Raw genomic sequence first — 21,225 nt, 5'->3', positions numbered from 1 at the left:
AAGCAAGTTTTTTGTCAAACAATGTTGTTTCGCCGGTACAAATTCTTAGTAGGTAGCCTGTATCGCCCCATATTTTAAATGATTTTGTGAATTTTAAAAATAATTTAGAATACTTTAATTCTAATTTAAAAAATGCAGCGTCGCATCATAGCCTCGAGGGCCTGGATACATATATTGATAATTACATCATCATCAGCTAAACCTAATGTAATTGCTAGAATATTTTAATACCAGAAGGTTGGATGTTGACTAATTATTTTTTATTGGCCTGTTCAACTACACAAAATATCATATTATTACCAATTCATGTTTATCTATTCAATTTATTATTTGTTTATTAATATCAAAATAAGTTAGGTAACTAATCTTCCTCATGTAGTACTATAAAATTTATGGAAAGCCAGGCTTATGAAATCAGACAGATATGTTTCTCATGTTCCTTATAAAAGAAAAGCTAGCAACCTTTTATTCATTAATGTAAAAAAGGTAAACTTATAGATGTTATTAATTAGTCAGGAAAAAGTAAAACTTAGGTTATTTTAAACAATCTATTGAAAAGGTTGTTTGCATGTTTTCAAATATTTTTTATTCTTTTTCTATAATGCTTTTGAAAAATTTCCAAGGAAATTTAAGCTCTAGTTAGTACACTTACATGCAATCCAACAAAAAGCACAGCAGCAATATATAAATCTATCGGCAATAAAAATTAATACGTTTGTATTTTTCTTCTTGTACAATAGTATAAAAGGCTGTGAAATTAAGTATGTAATTTTCTTAAAATAGAGTCAATCATGTTGCTTCTTGCATGATGCTCATTTAACATATACTAATACTATCATGCTAATTAGTTGCATTCAAAGTTTCAAATAATTAGGAACACACACACGCACGCGCGCGCGCACATACACACACACATATATATATGTATATATATATATATATGTATATATATATATATGCATGTTTATGATTTGTGGAAAAATGTCTGGCTTTGGATGGAGAAATCTTCCAGCTTCTCACTGCACACTTCTGGCGGTGTGTTTAACAACGGCTTTGAGTTCATCTATTCACAGCTATCTGATGTATTAAATCGAGTGGGTGGAATTAACTACACCGTCTGATGCATTACTGTGTAACTTTGATAGACTGGAAGAATCTGGTAAGATGATTGATCTGGTAACTTTGTGAAACACGCGGTTGGGATGTGGTGCAGATTATAGATCTGGATCGAGTCTCAAGAGTTGCAAGTTGCTTTCATCAATTATAGGAACACCAATTGACTTAGTGTTCATTTCATAAGAAAAACGCCAGTTGGATGATTGGTATGTTTGTTCACAAAACAATGAGACAATTCCTTGGAGATATCAATCAATAAGAAGCAAGAGAAATAGCATATCGAGGTTTATTTCCAATACTGAGATCAAGAGAAATAATATGCTTCAAATAAAGAAAAACTGCGTGTTTGATAAGTTAATTTAGATTATGTGGTTCAACTTTATTACAATATGCTATGCATAAAGCAAAAGCAGAGGTTTTATCAAGAGAGTTAATCAAGATGGGGAGCTGAAGAACCTAGCCAGCTATGCCTCACCTCCCAATACGTTGATTGGGCAAGTTGTTAGTTGGCTTGCTACTGACGGAGTTGGGGAGCTAAGAGGTTGTTTGGCCATCGGAACAGCTTGGTACTGCTCTATGAATAGGCCCCAAAGAGGTAGGTTCATATAACAATTTGTTCTTTAGATGCATGAAACAGTAACAAGTAGTTCCTGTTATTCGCCTCCCCAATCACTTTGAAAATGCTTGATTAATTTTGAGATCTAAGTATGTTTTCAACTTTTGCCTTGAAATTTTGCACCACACTCAGAACATTATTTGTGTTTTATAACAAATATCCAACAAGAACGAGACCAAGCATTAATGAAGCTGATGTAATATCGATATCCCCATGTGCACAAAATATGAGAAGAAGGTCCCCAAACATCAGAAATAATTAATTTTCAACCAGTGTTTGAAGTCTTATCAAGAAATGGAAAACCAAATTCAGACAAACAAGCGAAACAATCCTAAGTCATGGATGAGTCCTAATCTTGTCAATTTGAGTGGTACAGGCCATGATCACTGTTCCCCTCAATCAGAATGTTTCCCGTCTTGCGAAGTATCACAAAACACTTGTCAGAATGAAATTCAAAAATAACACCATTATCCTCGAAAAAGATTGTTGTCGGAAAATAAATTCTTTGTAACGTCGGATGTATATAAAATGTTTTTAAGAGCAAATGCATGGCTATAAGGTGCATGAAAAAAGAACACTTGCCAATAGTAAATGTACTGAGGCCTTTCCCGCTACTTATTTTCACTTGATCATCCCTTTATATGCTGAACTGAGACACTAAATTCCGATGCCACATGATGGGTGGGACTCGCATCTAGGTACCATCCACTAGTATCTGCTTGAGCAATAGCTCTAGTGTGAAATAGAGTCTGCAACTGTCTTGGTCTTTCTGAAAGGACTTGCATCGCTGGTGTCCATGACAATGTTTTCGGCATAATTGACATGTTGTATAGCACAGTTATGCTGTGTGACCACATGCAAAACAAGAGAACTTTTGTTTTCCGCACTTGTTTAAGTACTTTGAGGATGTCATTTGTATTTGTTGTTGTGCCTATTGTTGCATCCGATTTAGAGGTGACATTAGTAGAAGGTGGAGACATGTTTTCAATGTCTTGAAGCAATGCCTCATGAGTGCGGAGCATCCCAAGAAGGTTACACAGGGTAATACCTTCTAATCGAGTGTTAAGAGCTGTTTGAAAAGCCTCGTATTCATGAATCGGAAGCCCACCAACACCAAGAATGGAGGTAGCTAAATCATTGGCATCAATAGGCTTTGACGTTAAAGCCTGCTGATGTGCAATACTTCGAGCCCAGTAATCCATTTTCTTAACTTTAGGAATGACTTCAATCTTTGCTTTTGTGTTGAGATGATGCACGGATCCTTCTCCTGGATCGTTGCTCTCATTAATTTTGTCATGATCCTTTATTTGATTTGCAAACACAACAGTTACGCTAATAATGCCCACACCTTGTGAATCTCAATGGTGGAATAGAGGCACGTATGATATGCTTTTCGGTGTTGAAAGGAAACGCTAACAATAGAGAATAGACAAGCAACTCAAGAAGAAAAAGGATGGCTACAAATCATATAACCTCACATTAAGTCTTCTGAGCCATATGGAATGAAACAACATATGCACGACATCAAACCTCTTGGGAGGGTCATTAATCACAAAGTGCTTCTGGACCTTCATAACATTTGCTTGCAACTTCAAGTATGAATGTTCAGAAATGTTACTCAGAATCTCTTTAAGTTTGGGTATCTTTTGAACTGGAATTGAAACGGAAAACTGAGACCAATCTAAAACATCACTGAAGGGGAGCACATAGCCATCGGAAATCGGCACCGGCACGCAACCAGCCAGTATGGATTCAGTGAGCCTGGGACTGGCGACTTCATATCCACTTGGGCATAGGCAGTACTTGGCATTCATCATGTGCTCCTTGTAGCTTTGGCCTCTGGGTAAGCGTTCAAAGATTTGAATCTGCGGGTCCTTGCCATCCCATTGTTCAAAGAGGAACTTTCTGACGGAGCCATGGTTGCCTCCTGCAAAAAATGCTAACGTCCTTTTTGAGGAAGGTGGAGTCAGGGTTCTGACAACTGTTGGGAGGCGAAACCTGAAGTTGAATTCCGGGAGCGGTACATCCTTTCTCGGGTTGAAGCCTTCTGAGATGTTGGCACTGCATATCACCCTCATCAAACTTTTGATGACTTCTTGTTTTACAGTAGCATATGGCGCCTAAACATGCAACACTAAAAAGATCAGTACAGTTCATGTCGACCTTGACTAGGTAATTCAAGGTGATAATATGTATTCAAGACAACGATTTCAACAGTACGGATGTTATATATATATATATATATATATATATATATATATATATACATACATACATATATATATATATATATATACATACATACATACATATATATATATATATACATACATACATACATATATATATATACATACATACATACATACATATATATATATATATATATATATATATATATATATATATATATATATATATATATATATATATGGAGAGGGAGAGAGAGACCCTTGTCTTCCATCATGACCCCTTAAACTCACACCTGCAGTTTGTAAACCCTTGGTCACATAATGTCAAGAAGGTTAGACAATGAATGATTCATCACGTCCAGTATGGCATTGAAATCAATCCAAGTCTGGGCGTAACAGTTTTGAGTGGTAGGGAATCCACTACCCAAGTCAGTGCCGGAAATCGGCGCTCTTTCCACTATCCGTGGCATTGAGAGCTGCTTTGGGACCTGAAACCAGGGTGGTCACATGGTATGGTACCCCTCAAACTGGTCGTGCACGCTACTTTATAAAGTCAAGTGAAGTAGCATCCCATAGCAATCGAACTGAGGATGGTTTTAATGGAATGTTCAGCTCCTTATTAAAAGAATTGGAATGGGCAGCTCATACTTTTAATGCTAAGAAACCGTACCATGTGTTGGAAAATGTTTGAGTATGGGTTCATTTGCATCAATAATGATGATTGCTTGCCAGTGGTCTGGTTAGCCGGAGAAAGTGTTCATGGGTGTGAGTTTGAGAGGGCTGAAATTTAGGATCTGGGTTGATGGGTCCATAATCAAAGGTTGGGTCACCATCAACCATGAGCAAATGTGCTTAGAATTTGATGCCTAAGGACGTGGACGGGGTTGCTGATCATAAAAAATAAGCACAGATAAGTTGAGTAGAAAAATAAGCACAGATAAGTTGAGTAGTAGTTTAACGATGAATTTACAAAGACCCATGAATATTATATGGTTTCATGAATGTGGGTATTAGAAACTCAGCACAAGCATTTATATTCTTGCTGCTTTCACTCTCATATTAAAGCAAGTAGTCTCCACATTGCATTCTGACATTTGCAAAGGCCAGTATCCATACTCCAATTAAGCCATCAGAAATCTGGCAGCACATTGACCCTCAGATCGTGCTTCCCACAAATTCCATAAATTAGTCATATTTAAACACTTCTCTTGGTTTACCGACCACCGGGACGGTAAGGATATTCGATATTCCAAATGCATACAACTGGTGAAGAGAATAAAAGAAACTCAAGGATAGCGGTGGATGAGTTGATTTACCCAGTCATGGCAGGCAACCATGAAATGATCTGCACCGTGTGAGCTGTTCCAATATGGGTGCTTGTTTGCCACCACATGGACATAGTCCCTGATCACCGCCGACATGAGTTTTACAACGTTCGTAGTGCTGCCCTTCTTGTAAAAGAACCTTCTCATTCTTTCGACACTGAAGGGGAGGAAGTAGAGCAAGGCCTGCTCTGGATCACTGGTGATGAAGGGCAGCCTCTGCTTGTCCATCTCTTGGATGAAATGGCCCTCTATGGAATACAGGCCCATGCTAGAACCATCGTGGAAAATGGGTGGCTCCCCTTCTCTGTAGCTCCATATCTTGAGCCTCTTCTCCATCTCTATGTAGCTCCTGTTTGTTTACAGTAGAATGCATGAAAGTTCAGATATAACATCTATAATAACAGGAGCTAGTGAATATTATTTCAGTTTAGTATAAACTTCTAATTGTACATATAAGTAAAAACGATTTAAATATAGCCTCCAAATGATATGTTGGGAATGGTTGATCAACTCATAGGAAGCTTGAACACTGGTTGTCTTCCTTTGTTTAAAAGAATGCAAAGAAAAAGTTGATTACTGATGAAATGCGTAAGAGTTGTGGTAGATGGGCCCCCTTGGCACGAAGCCCCGGCGCTTCCGATCAGAAGTGCAGTTTCTCCCCAGAACAGCGCTTCTAATGGCTGCCCTCGACCTGGCAAGACCCTTCTCCAACTTCTCCAACCTGCTCATGTCAACACCGCTGCCTCTCGTCTTTCTCTACAGCCAGTGAGAGAAGTAACAGTCAGAAAATTAACCGATTGGCCATTTCAATTGATCGGTGACAGAAGAAGATGGAGAGTTTCGTTAACCGAGCCCATAATATTCCTACCGCTATTGCTGAAGCATTGGAGACGGTGCTGAGTGTGGCATTGGCCATTTCAGGGACAGACTCAGGCATCGGTGCAGCAGCAGAATCGGTGGGAGTTGGAGCAGACATAGTTGCAGGTGCAGAATCAGTGGGAGCTGGAGCAGAATCAGGCATAGTCACTGGGGATAGACGAAAGGAGGAGAGGGCGGAGGAGCTTGTCCCACTGCCATTGTAGGAAGTGAAGGTGACCACTGAGAATAAGAGCAGGAGCAGGAACAGAATCGCAGACAAGTCTTCCCTCATGTTGTTGGGTGCGCCTTCTTTTTCTTCTACTTCCGTTCTTGTTCTTCCTCTTAGAGCTCTTTCGGAAGGATTGACGAAGGGTCTCTTAAGGACTTTCGTCCACAATTGGTTTGAGAAACCCCATCGCAGCCACTTGTTGTTTCTGCTACCGTTATTTCCTGAGCAGATTCCGCCGGCCTGAGTACTCGGAAGTCTCAGATTGGAATGATGAAATTCTCTAGGGCCGCCGTGAAAATTTACTGTAGCAGTGAAAAAAAATTTTAAAATTTTAAAATTTTTCCTTCTCATCAAGAATTTTTTTTTTTTACCGTTAAAAATGGAAACGACAAAATATTTCTGAAACGGTGAGGAGGGAAGGAGAAGAGGGCACAGCGAGGAGGGAAGGAGAAGAGGGAAAGAAGGGAGAGGGGAAGAAGGGGAGGAGGGCACGCGAGGGGAAGGGGAAGAGGGGAAGAAGGGAAGGAGGGGGAAGGAGAAGAGGGGAAGAAGGGGAAGAGGGAGAAGAGGGGAGGATGGCACGAGGAGGGAAGAAGGGGAGGAGGATGAAATTCTCTACTGAAAAGGATCGCTCAACTCCAATGAGTGGCATTAACCAATTCTATGATATCTTTCCGCAGGTGTCGGCACCCTCTCGTTTACTTTATGTGCTTGTGCGAGGAAAGAAGGAAAAACCAAGTGGAAGAAAAAGAATTGCAGTGAATAAGACAGAGAAAAGCAAAGAAACTTTGTCATACTAAATTAAATCTTTGTTCTACATATAGAAGAAGTATATGGATCAAATATACTTGATTTCGGGTTTGATTTCAAATATGCTTACTTGAATTTGATAAATAAATTCAAGTTTTAATAATTAATCGAATTCACATGTGGCGTTTAGTTTCATCACCTAATACAAATTTGAGTTCTTTTGACTATGTTTGATAACCCTCGATCTGAGATCCAAAACTGATTTTAAATATACATTAGGTTAAATCCACAGCTTAAACAGACAGCGGATTTGGATCTCAAATCTGTTCTGCCTGGTCTGAGGGAGGATGGGTCTGATTACAAATCCATGATTTGACAATCTGATGTAGCCTCGGATTTCTATTTAACATATCCGTTGTCTGACTGAGACCCCATGAGGGCGTGATCCAATTATATAAAAAGTGTCGGATCTTATATTGATAAAATCCAAACTCACTTTTAGAAAATAGGGGATCTCTTCGATGCGGGTTTGGATTACAAAATTGGATTTGGTTCACAACTAGTAAGGGTATAAACTTTGGCAAATCGATGAGATTGATTCGTTGGAGTTGTTCAAGAATCAGCCAACTCAATGAATTTTCGTATTGACTCTGCCAAGTCAATCTATTAAAGTTTATCTTTATTAAAAAAATTAATAAATAAATTATAAGGCACTTAACCACGGTGAGGTAGGTGAAACATGTGGTCGCCTAACCTTGCAGTTTCAGATAATTTATTTAATTTTGAATATGGAGATATTTTATTGTCCGTGCAATATTCCATTATCGAAAGCAGAATTTTCTCGACCCATATCTAAATAATCACTAAAGCTTCATCAGTGGTATGGTCTTATTACTAAGATTGCTTATATATATATATATATATATATATATATATATATATATATATATATATATATATATATAATGTGACCATATTTTTTTTTTGTATTTGGTATTTCATGTATAAGGGAATTTGGATCATTAAAATGTGACTCACATGGCCTGCAGATTATATTCTTTCAACGTTTACGAGTTCTCTCTCTCTCTCTCTCTCTCTCTCGATATATATATATATATATATATATATACACCCAAACTTAATTTCTCTCCCCACTAAAGCTTTGGATTTGATAGTTGGGGACAAATGATGGATTAATTATTTTATCTCTACAACCTTTTTCGAATATTCGAATCTTTAATTACTGATTCAATCAACGGTTCCAAAACAAATTTAGAACACTTTAATTCTAATTTAAAAATTGCAGCGTGGTATCATATCGTCAAAGGACTGGATAAAGAAATTGATACTTACATTGTCATAATCTAAACCTAAGGCAATAACGGCAAAAATTACTAGAATAATATTAATACCAAGAAGTTTACCAAGAATTTGAATGTTGGATACGTAAATTTTATTGGCCTTTTTTTTTTTTTTAATGTTGACGCAAGGGAAACTGTTTTCAATGTAAAACCGCCAAGGTCATACCCTTGTGTCTCTAATGTTTTTACATGCATGCATGCATGCTTTGAAGCCGTTATGGTATGTACATCCTTCAACTCAAGTGTTACACTTCCACCATTTGCAGACAGATGAACAACATACTGAATTGTGACACTGGCCATGGGATTCGAACCTTGAACCCTTTTAAATGTAAAACTAGCTTGCCATCCAACTGCGCTATACCCCTTGTAACCTTTTTACTGGACTCTTTAACTACATAAAATAGCATTACCAATACATTTATTATTTTTTATTAATACAGAAATTAATTAGGTGACTATTTATCTTCCTCATTGGTACTACAAAATCATGAAAAGAAAGGCTTAAAAAATCAGACCGATATGTTTCTGTTCTTTTTAAAGGAAAAGCTAGCACACTTTTATTAATTGATTTAAAAAAGGTAAACTTATAGTTGTTATTACATAATCACGGAAAATTGAACTTAGGTTATTTTAACCAATCCGCTGAAAAGTTTATTTGCACGATTTCAACAATTTCTTACTCTTTAGCTGTAAAATATGTTTGTATTTTTCTTCTTGTATACTAATATAAAAAGCTGTGAAATTAAGTATATAATTAGCTTCAGTCGAGTAAATTATTTATTCATTTTCCAAGAAGAGAAAATGTCATTGATTTCTCTGCTGTCAGATGATTATGTTTTAAATTTATGTCCTTATAAGTCATCACAAAAGGTGTATTCCGTCCCTTAAAACTGTGGCCATGTAGTGGTCATTGTGAATGCACCTTTCATTTCGATCCAACCAGCCGAATGATTTCGAGTCCGACATATAAATATATATATATATATATATATAAAGCCATTTTACTCCATTTACTGCTTGAGAAGCTCAATTATTTCCAAGCTGTGGTACTCCTTCCAAGTAGATGGACAATGAAAATGGCCAACCCTTATGAAGCAAGCAGAATGATTAGGTCAGGCTGCATGTGACTCAAGCACCTTCATCTCTGCTTGGAGAGAATGAGAAAAATAATATATATGTAAAGAAGGAGATTAGGTTCTTATGAATATTTGGTGTCAATAAAAATAATGTTAGCAGTTCATGAAGTCGATCTTGATGGATGAATACCTGGCACTTGCAATTTTTAAAGTTTAGGTAGCTGCAAACTGAAAATTAAAAAAATGGTAGCCACAAATAAATATACAAAGTTTTTTATCCTCTAAGATCGTCAGACTTTGTTCTGTGCACGCTACTATATTAGCAACTACTAATTCAATATAAAGTATGTTTTAATTCAAGACGATAAAAAAATTGGTGTCATAAGACCCGTTCATTTTTTTATTACTAGAGAAATATGTTAAACTAAAAAAATGACTGAGTTACTACCAACTACAACATATATATATATATATATATATATATATATATATATATATATATTATATGTATATATATACATGAGATCATGGACACCACATTCTTGTGACTTAAATACTATAACATAATTGCATCATGAAGTGCTGTCGGTGATGTAGATTGGGAGTCTTTCCGGAGAGCTAGAAGCTGCTATGCCCTATTTGGGTACCGTGCCTCTCCTGCTATGCCCTATTTGCATATAAGTTGTTTCTCTTTCGGTTCCACTTTTATTTTTGCAGCACATAGGGTTGATGCCACGAGAGATCGAAATGAAGACTGGCTGCCTACCAGCCCCACCTCTAACTGTTGCATCAGCCCCCTTGGGGGATCGGGAGTCTTTATCTTCCATAATTTTTTTTATTGAGAGAAGGAAACAGAAGTCCCAAAAATCTTGTCCAAATGGAGAATGTGCCGAAGGAGAAAGCAGCAGCTAGTCATTCCAACGACAGTATAAGAGAAGGAGGAGGATGGGATGTCAAGTAACTGCGTCCCAGTGAGGCTTGCTATTTCCAAGTCCGATGGGTTATCAGATCTAATAAATCTGATAGCGATCGCAATGTGGTGATCAAGACCAGATATATTTGGTTTTAGTAGTCTATTGGGCTGAGACGGTTTGTCTGTTTGATAGAATTTCAAGTAACCAAAAAATAAGATAAAAGGACAGGCACATGATGCTATCACCTTAACTAATCTTACTAAACTTGAAAATTTTGCATATATCCGAATTTCAAGTAACCAAAAAATAAGATAAAAGGACACTACATGATCCTATCACATTAATTAATCTTACCAAACTTCAAAATTTTGCATATATCCGAATTTTTAGTAACCGAAAAATAAGATAAAAGGACAGGCACATGATCCTATCACATTAATTAATCTTACCAAACTTGAAAATTTTGCATATATCATGCTGCCCTTTTTAGCATTAATGACTTGGATGGGTGTAGTGTAACTGGTTGGACTGGTGAAGCGGTAAAAGGCCGAACACCAATTCGATTTCGGTAGGGCACTACTCTTCTGGTCTACAAGTGGCCGAGCACCAATTCGATTTCGGTAGCGCACTACTCTTCTGGTCGCGATACTTAGTTGACAGACTGTTCCACTCCCCACATAAGTCCAAATCTTGATGATCCTTAGTAAAATATGCAAGATCCATGTCCTATTCTGCAAAACAGGAGAACAAATATGTGACAAAGTACCAAAATTAATTTGGTTTTCTAGGAGTCATTTAATTTAACAGTAAAGATATTCTGTGAGCGTCACAAGAATCTACTCCAAAAACAAAGATATATTAACAGGAAATTAGAATTAATGTTCAATGAATCTGGTCTAATTTTTGGGGCAAATTCATGACACCTCTACCGCCAAAGGACTCCTTGGAGAGATGTGCAAGATCTGGGATCTTGTTTCAATAACTTATCTTGCTCAATCATAAGAACAATATTATAACAGGATTGGTTACATTAAAAAAAGTTTTTGGATACCTTTCTTGGCCTTTTGGTTTTGATAAAGTGTTAAAAAAAAAGGTTTTGGTTATCTTGGCGATTGTTGAGTATTGGAAAAGGAACTTTCAATGCTTTCAACAAAATTAACGTTATTGAAAAATGAGTTCCACAAGCAATTGGATTGTGAACCACGCAGTTGGGATGTGGTGCAGGTTTTAGCCCTGGCTCCTGCCTCAAGAGTGGACGTTTCTTTCATCAATTATAGCAATGTAGAGTCAACCAGATGGATGATTTGTATACATGTGACATTTATGACACCTCAAAGCAGTGGGGGAGGGAGGGGGGGGGTGGCGCCTGGGCCATGGCCCTACCCCAGGCGGATGAAAAAAAAATTAATTGTATAAATTTAAAAATTTTATTACTTATATGTAATATTTGGATCCGGGTTCAATTTGGCCCTACCCGGATCCAACTCCAACCCCCATGGCCCTCCCCCCTTTTGTTTGCCCTAGTTTTCAAAAAAGGGGAAAACCCACGCACTAGAGAGGAGAAAACCAGAGACAAAGAGAGAGGGAGAGGGTCTGATAAAGAAAACGAGTGAGAAAGAAAGGGAGCAGAGCAGGTCTGCAGCCTGCAGGAGAGACCAAGAGACAACAGGCGCAGCACGCTGTTGGCTTTAGGAAGAGGTGGGGCCATTTCCTGATTTTCTTCCATTCTTTATTATAATAGTCTTCATTTTTGTTGCTTAGTGAAATATGGTGGGGCCGTTTTTTTCATATTTTTGTTTTTGTGTTTCTTTTTTCTTAACGTTTTCTGTCATTTTCCTTTTCTCTATGGGTCATGATGGCACTTTCCTGCTGATGTTAAGGTTTAGAGTTGCGTTGATGCTTAGAAGATGTATTCCTGCTACACGAATGTATTTGAATTATATGTAAACCTAACAGAGGAATTTTTAAACAGAAAAACTTCAATGTTGGAAATTTCGATTGTCGTTGTTAAATATCGAACCCTATCTGCCCGGATGCTTACAAAATGATAACATCATTTGACTTTGTATTTATTTTACATTTGGTACAAGAAATTTTGGGACAGAGTGATATTCTTTGTCAGACATTGCAGAGAGAAAGACAAGACATTCTAAATGCAATGGTTTTGGTTTGTAATTCAAAAAAGTTTCTACAAGAACTTAGAGAAACTGGTTGGGATTCATTTATAGATAATGTGAGAGCATTTTGTATGATACATGATATACCTATTCCAGATATGGATGCTCAATATTTTGTAAGAGGATCACGTTCTCGTCATTAATGTAATTTCATTACAGTGAGACATCATTATCATGTAGATATTTTTATTACTGCCATTGATTATCAGCTGGTAGAGTTGAATAGTATATTTAATGAGAATTCTATGGAAATATTTCGTTTGATGTCGACATTCAACCCTGGATATCAATATGAGTCGTTTAATGCACGAGATGCATACACTCTTGCACATAAATTTTATCCTGAACATTTTCTAGACTCAGATTTTATGGGTTTAAATTATCAGTTGAGACATTACAAGAATGATATTTGTCATCATCCAAGTTTTCAAAATTTGGGTACACTATTGGATGTATTTGAAGTATTGATACGAAGTAGAAAAAGTGAAGAATATACTTATATATACAGGTTGCTTAGTCTCATTCTAACACTTCTTGTCTCCACTGCAACCATAGAAAGAACATTCTCTGCTATGAAACTTATTAAAACAAGGTTGTGTAACAAAATGGAGGATGAATTCTTTGCAGATTATCTACTTTTGTATATTGAGAAAGAAATTGCTCAAATGTTTGATTCAGATGATATTATTGATGTCTTTTATAAGATGAAAAGCCGTAGAGCACAATTACAATAGGTAAAGTATTTTGTTGCATCCTTTTTATGTTAATGTTTATTTGAGTTATTATTTAGTTGTAATAATAAATAATATAGTTTTTATTTACATTTTATTGTGCAGGTGAATGAATGATGATATGGAACTATTGTCAACAAAAATAAAGGCAAAAACTAATTGTGTTATATAGAAAGAATGCAAAATTGCTTGTTTTAAGTAAGTAATATTTATTTTGGTTTTCTAGTTTGTAGTTGTCTTTGTTTGCTACATTTTTTGTTGTGATATTTGTATGTTCACTTTATGTTCACACCTACATCACTGTAATAGAAATAGAACTCCTTATCTGTTTAGGACAGAATGTGTTTTGTGCTAATGATACAAACAATTATTAAAATGTGTCGTAGGAGAGGTCGCGCTTCACATTCATGACGTGGGCAATTATATACGACATATGTTCACTTCTACTACACAATGGTTTGCAAATATCTAAAGTGTGTGAGTATATATATATATATATAATGTATTACAGTTCGTTGGACCATTCGGCACGCCCTAAGAAAAAATCCTGGCTCCACCCCTGCCTCAAAGAATGGACTACGATGAAGACTTCCACAGTTTTTTTATTTTCAATTTTGGCATGTTTTGTGATATCCATTAATGAGAAACAAGAATATCTAGGTTTATTTCCAATACTGAAACCAAAAGAAATTCATAATATGCTTCAAATAAAGAATAATAGCATATTTGATAAGCTGATTGGATTATCTAGGTTGATTCGATTCGATATGCTATGCATAAAGTATGCAAAGAAGCGGTTTAGCCAAGAGAGTAAATCAAGATGGGGAGCTGAAGAACCTAGCCAGCTATGCCTCATTTCCCAATATGTTGGTAAGGTAAGGTGTGCGTTGGCTTGCAAGTGAAGGAGTTAATGAGAGATCATTTGACAATAGGAACAGTTTGATACTTTTTCAGACCTGAAGAGTAAAGAGTAGATTCATATTACAATTTGTCTTTTAGGATGGATTAATGGATCAGTAACAAATTGTTACTGTTATATGTCTCTTATATGGCTGTTTGGTAATGGTGATGCTTTGTTATTGTCCCACTAATCTGCTCTAAAATATAGTGTAAGTTTATGAAGCACTTTAATAAGTGTTTCATGAATCTGATTCATTTTTTGAGGCATATTCATCCGACAATAATAAAGTGCTATTGTTAAGGGGCTGTTTGGCATCCATAACAGATTGTTACTCTCTAGTAATTATGTCTTAAAATTTAAGGTAGATTTATAAAAAGAACATTATGTTACATGAAACCTAGTTAGTCAATTTTTGGGCTGATCATTGAATGCTACTAAACAGCTTCCAAAAAACCTAGTTAGTTCCTCACTTCTTTGCCTACTAGTTATTCATCTTCCCATATTGCACAATATCTTGCTTTATGCCCAATGAGTTGCACATCATGAAAACCATCCAGTGGCTATAGGGCAAATAGGTGGAAACATTTCAACCTTTCCAATATGAGGTTTTTGAGAGGCAGGGGCAGAAGCAAGTGTGGGCTATGTGGGGCATACGCCGCAGCGAGCAGTGTGGGCTATGTGGGGCAAACGCCGCAGCGAGCACACTTTAAAACCTTGTCTTTAATTGGATCTGGGTATATTTGAGTTCCATTATCTAGATCAGCCCCCACGAGATTCTGGTCATTGCCTCAAGGCCAATTGAAATTTTTTACCTACATATTTAGTGCTCTATAAACAAAATTTTCTAGCTCCACCCTGGTGGGAGGGGTTCAGATTTGATAGTGTGTTCAAGAAAATGATCAAAACCAGCGGCAACTCCCTTGTAGCTTTACCTTCGAAGGTGCGATGTTAGTCATGCAGAGCCAATGGATGTGAATGTTGATTTGGCTGCAAGGTTAGAAATAAAAAATAGCTCGTTATTACATGTTTGGAAAAGATAATCCCGCAAAAGTGTGTCGAAAGATAAAATATAAACAATAAAGAGAAGAAATCAAGATTTTAACTGAGTAATTTCTTTACCGAAGGCCACCTTGGCCTTAGTTGACCGGTGAAAGTCTTCGTCAGTTTCATTCTCATAGGTGTTATTCCTTTGGACTGCGAATGGTGGTAATATGACAGTTTAGTTGAACAGGTTCACCCAAGTCCCGAAGCAGCTTTTGACCTCAGTGACAATAGAAAGAGGGGAGAGCTTTGACACTTCTTTGAGCAGCTTTATTAAACTCATTCCAAATATAAAAAAGAAAACTCTAAGAAGGTCAAACATGTGCTTGCCTAACCAGCATTGTGGGATATTTTATTTTTTAATATTGAAAATTTTCATTTTGTTCATTAATATTCTATTTTTGGGTAAGCAGAAATTTCTTTTGCTCCCATAGTCTTTTTTTAAAATAACATGGGATTTTACCAAGTGTTAATATTTGTTGGTATTTCAGTATGAGGACATTTGGATCATTAAGTTAATATTCTAACTTTCTCTCTGCACCAAGCCTTTGGAGTTGAGAGTTTGAGGCAAGTGATCAGATTAATTATTTTACTTCTAACAGCTTTTCCGAATATTAGAGGCTTTACAGTTTCTGCTTTGGGTCAGCGGTAATTTAGAAATCATAAATTTCATTGGTTCATTTTTTCATTCGATTGTACTAGTAGAAAATTAAATAATAAAAGTACAAGGTGAACATGTTTAAGCTCGCATCACTTGATTCTTGAATTTTTTTTCTTTAAATGAAAATGAAAACCATAAAAAGAGTGTAAAAATCCATCAAAAATTGCTGACTTACCCCTAAAAATTAACAAACGGAGAAGACACAAGAAAATCGAACTTGAGTAACTAAAACTCGACTCATTTATAGATTGAGTTCTAACTCAAGCTGGAGCTCAATTAATTTAATATACGAGTTCGTTCGACTCGATGGACACAATTAAGTGGATACTTATGTACATTTGCACGCTTTCAATTATTTCTGATTTTGTAGCTGCCTTTTTTAGAATTTTCCAACAAGATTAGAACTCAAGTACAGTAGTAGACAATATATGCCTATAATAAAGTATATTTATATGTATTTTTTATTCTTGTATACATATTTCTTGAAAAGGAATTCTTGAATTGCTGCAGATTCAGCATACTAACAATTTATTCAATTCAAGTGAATTACTAATTCCTTTATAAAAAAGAGATGTGGTTGCTTTCTATATGTGAAGGATAAGAACTCTAAAACTCAACAGTGTTTGCTTATAATCCATTTGACTCCATTGGCTTCAGGAGCACGATGATCTGCAAGCTGTAGTGCTTCAGCTAGTTGTAGCCGAACAATTAGCAGAATCAAAATGAAAATGGCCAACCATATGAACATCGCAAAATGGAAATAAATTTTGCGAATGCTTCGAGCCCCGTGAAAATAATCCATTTTCTAAACATTAGGAATGACTTCAATCTTTGCTTTTGTGTTGAGTTGATGCACGGATCTTTCCCCCGGATAGTTGCTCTCATTAATTTTACCATGATCTTTTATTTGATTTGCAAACTCAACAGTTACGCTAATAACGCCCACACCTTATGAATCTCAATGGTGGAATTGAGATACGTATTATTTTCTTTTCGATGTTGGAAGGTAACGCTAACAATAGAGAATAGACAAGCAACTGAGGAAGAAGAAGGATGGTTACAAATCATATAACCTCACATTAAGTCTTCTGAGCCATATGGAATGGAACAACATATGCACGACATCAAACCTCTTGGGAGGGTCATTAATCACAAAGTGCTTCTGGACCTTCATAACGTTTGCTTGCAACTTCAAGTATGAATGTTCAGGAATGTTAATCAGAATCTCTTTAAGTTTGGGTATCTTTTGAACTGGAATCGGAACCGAAAACTGAGACCAGTCTAGAACATCACTGAAGGGGAGCACATAGCCATCGGAAATCGGCACCGGCACGCAACCAGCCAGTATGGATTCAGTGAGCCTGGGACTGGCGACTTCATACCCACTTGGACAGAGGCAGTACTTGGCATTCATCATGTGCTCCTTGTAGTTTTCGCCTATGGGCAAGCGTTGAAAGATTTGAATTTGCGGGTCCTTGCCATCCCACTGTTCGAAGAGGAACTTTCTGACGGAGCCATGGTTGCCTCCTGCAAAAAAAGCTAACATACTTTTGCAGGAAGGTGGAGTTGGGACTCTGACGACTGTGGGGAGACGAAACATGAAGTTGAATTCTGGGAGAGGTGAATCCTTTCTTGGGTTGAAGCCTTCTGAGATGTTGGCACTGCACATCACCCTGATCAAACTTTTGATGACTTCTTGTTTTACGGTGGCATACGGCGCCTAAACATCAGTAAAAAGATCAGGACAGCCGACCTTGTCTAGGTAATTCAAGATTAAATATATTCATCACAATAATATCAATTTTATATATATATATATATATATATATATATATATATATATATATATATACACATGGAGAGAGAAAGAGAGAGAGAGACCCTTGTCTTCTATCATGACCCTAAAGCTCACACCTGCAGTTTGTAGTCACATAAGGTCAACAAAGTCGGACAATTTAATAATTCGTCACATCCAGTTTAGTATTGAAATCAATTCAAATCTGCACACATTTCACCAACATTCTGGTGAGTAGGAGGGAACCCACTGCACAAGTAAGAGAATGAAATCTTTTATTGTTTCTTTGCTCATGGGGTGTAGAACTGCTTTGGGACCACCTAGGTTCTCTTATTATACACTTTTCAACTAGGTTGTAGGGCATGCTGCCTTTTCCAGTCAAATTAAAAGGTGTAACACTCTATGGGAATTAAACTAACGATGCTTTTAATGGAATGTGCAGAAAAAAAATGAAATGGCAGCTCATACTTCTAATGTCAAGAAACCGTACCATGCTCTGTGGGTGTGAGTTAGAGACGGCTGAAATTTAAGATATTGGTTGATGGATCCATCAAGCAAGGATCAGGTCCCGCATCGTACGTCGTATTGGTCACCAGCAACCATGAGCTGCTTAGAATTTACTGCCTTAGAAGCAAAATGGGGAAGGAGGGCCTTTTTTATCATAAAAAATTAACAAAGATAGGTTGTGTAAGTTGTGTAAAAGTTAATTAAGGATGAATTTATAAAGACCCACGAATATTATATGATTTTATGAAAGCAGTTGTTAGAAATTTAGCACAAGCATTAATATTCTTGCTGCTTTCATTCTCATCTTGGAGCAGTTGTCTCCACATTAATGCATTCTGAAATCTGTCTATCCCAAATCACCAGTAACCATTTATACGTCATAAACCATCATTAATGTTCCACGTAGTAACTTTTCTAAGTGACAATTTTTAAATTTTTAGCTATGTGTCTATCACACACACACATATATATATATATATATATATATATATATATATATATATATATAAGACTCGTAAGTACTGGACCTCTAAGGATTCATTTTGGTATTGATCTTTTTAATATACATGATTAAAATACGAGGAGAAAAATAATTTTTATCATTGTTTTTCTTTTGACTGTCAATAGAAGAATAATCAACGGTAGCACCTAAAGTTTTGATACTATATATATATATATATATAGATAACTCGGTACCATAATTTCTCATAATTTAATGGAGAATTGTTATGAGATTTATGTGATGCTTTTCAGCAGGTTATATATTGTGAATATGATATATATTATTTTTTTCCTAAGTTAATAAAGAATTGTTTATTAATATTTTTTTAATAATAAGCACGTATCTTAAACATGATTTGCTTACTCTTAGAGTAGTATTATTTGGGAGATGGAGCTTTTGACATTAAATTATTGATAAGGCTAGTGCTGTATTGGCCAAAAAATTTTGGAACATTGAGCTGAGAGATTATTAGGGGCAACATGATAATCATGCCAACCCCAAGAATAGAGGATAGTTTGGGACCAGTTATGTGGTGGAACCCTTAAAATAACTCTCACCAATTAAACCATGCATAGATTAGTTATAACTCACTAATTATCTCGAGAGGTATAGAAAAACTGATCAAGCTGAAGGGTCACTGTTCGATTCCAGTGAGCATTATTTTTCTAGATTACAAACGGAAGATGCACTGCACTTTAGTTAAAGAGTGTCTTGCTTACCAATTAAATTCCAAGGCAGCCCAGAATCTTAGGGGTACATCTCATCAAATCACCATTTATAATAAATTGATCCATGCTTCCCTCAAGTACCATAAATTTGGCATATTTGAACACTTCTTCGGTTTAGCAATCACAGTAGGCAAACATATTCGATGTTGCAAATGCATACAACTATGAAGAAATTAAAAGAAAATACAAAAGAAAACTGGTGGATGATTTGATTTACCCAGTCATGGCAGGCAACCATGAAATGATCTGCACCGTTGGAGCTGTTCCAATATGAGTACTTGTTTGCTACCACCTGGACATAGTCACTGATCACGACCGAGATGAGTTTTACAACGTTCACAGTACTGCCCTTCTTGTAAAAGAACCTGACCATTCTTTCAACGCTGAATGGAAGGAAGTAGAGCAAGGCCTGCTCTGGGTCATTGGTGATGAAGGGCAGCCGTTGCTTGTCCATCTCTTGGATGAAATGGCCCTCTATCGAATACAGTCCCATGCTAGAACCATCATGGAAAATGGGTGGCTCCCCTTCCCTGTAGATCCATATCTTCAGCCTCTTCTCCATCTCTACGTAGCTCCTGTTTATTATAGTACAATGCATGATAGTTCATGTATAACATCTACAATAATAGGAGCTAATGAATATTTTTCAGTTTAGTATAAACTACCATTTATACATATAAGTAAAACGATTTAAATGTAGCATACAAATGACAAGTTGAGAAACTAGTTCTCTTCCTTTCTTTAAAAGAATTAGGCAAAGAAAAGTTGATTACTGATGAAATGCATAAGAGTTGTGGTAGATGGGCCCCCTCGGCACAAAGCCCCGGCGCTTCCGATAAGAAGTGTAGTTTCTCGCCAGAGCAGCCCTTCTAATGGCAGCCCTCGACCTGGCGAGACCCTCCTCCAGCTTCTCCAACCTGCTCATCTCAACACCGCTGCCTCTCGTTTGCGTCTGCAACCACAGAAAGAATGTAACAGTCAGAAAATTAATTGATTGGCCATTTCAATTGAAGATAGAGAGATTCGTTAACCGAGCCCGAGCCCGCCGTCGCTGAAGCATTGGAGACGGTGCTGAGTGTGGCGTTGGCCATTTCATGTGCAGACTCAGGCATCGGCGCAGCAGCAGAATCAGTAGGAGCTGGAGCAGGAGCAGGAGCAGACATAGTTGCAGGAGCAGAATCAATGGGAGCCGGGGCAGACATAGTCACAGGGGTGAGACGAAAGGAGAGGACAGCGGAGCTTGTGCCACTGCCATTGTAGGAATTGAAGATGGCCGCTGAGAATGCGAGCAGGACCAGGAACAGAATGGCTGACAAGTCTTCCCTCATGTTGTTGCCCGCGCCTTCTTCTTCTTCTTCTTCTTCCTCTTAGGGCTCTTTCAGAACAACTGACAAAGGTCTCTTCAAGACTTTCGTCCACAGTTGGTCTCAGAAACCCTGTGGCAGCCACTTGTTGTTTCTGCTGCCATGATTTCTCGAGCAGATTCTGTCTCTGATTGGAAGCTATACTGAAAAGGATCGCTCAACTCCAATAATGAATGGCATTGCCCCACGGCGACCCTATGATTGCTCACTCCTTCGGCTGCGTTGGCCGAGACAGATATGAGCTTCTGCCATTATTTCTCGTTTACATACTTGTGTCCTTTAAAATTTAAAATTTAAACAATTAATACTCTTAAGCAAAAAAATAAATAAATATTATTTTTGCCTTTAATTATGGTGCCCCATTTTTGTTGCTTAAAC

The 21,225-nt window shown here is 37.0% G+C and overlaps 1 protein-coding gene across 1 annotated transcript; it reads right to left on the bottom strand.

Moving 5' to 3' along the window:
- Positions 1-2,361: 2,361 nt before the first annotated feature.
- LOC116253434 (probable glycosyltransferase At5g20260) lies at positions 2,362-21,061 on the bottom strand. Its single transcript, XM_050077591.1, has 5 exons — positions 20,515-21,061; positions 20,257-20,435; positions 19,701-20,058; positions 3,206-3,852; positions 2,362-3,064 (listed from the first exon to the last, which is right to left on the bottom strand). Exons 1-5 carry the CDS (start codon positions 20,809-20,811, stop codon positions 2,362-2,364), a joined length of 2,184 nt encoding a protein of 727 aa, XP_049933548.1. The 5' UTR covers positions 20,812-21,061.
- Positions 21,062-21,225: the final 164 nt, after the last annotated feature.

The sequence above is a fragment of the Nymphaea colorata genome, chromosome 4 (assembly GCF_008831285.2).
Source record: "Nymphaea colorata isolate Beijing-Zhang1983 chromosome 4, ASM883128v2, whole genome shotgun sequence".
Lineage (NCBI taxonomy): Eukaryota > Viridiplantae > Streptophyta > Magnoliopsida > Nymphaeales > Nymphaeaceae > Nymphaea > Nymphaea colorata.
This window is presented reverse-complemented; position numbering and strand designations above follow the sequence as displayed.

Bases quoted from the DNA above. Each gene is read 5' to 3' on its own strand.
- LOC116253434 (XM_050077591.1), bottom strand. From the start codon at position 20,811: ATGAGGGAAGACTTGTCAGCCATTCTGTTCCTGGTCCTGCTCGCATTC. The intron at 20,436-20,514 runs GTTAACGAATCT...CTGTGGTTGCAG, and splicing joins CGACGGCGGGCTCGGGCTCG to ACGCAAACGAGAGGCAGCGG. The intron at 3,853-19,700 runs GTAAATCAAATC...TTGCATGTTTAG, and splicing joins TGGTTGCCTGCCATGACTGG to GCGCCATATGCTACTGTAAA.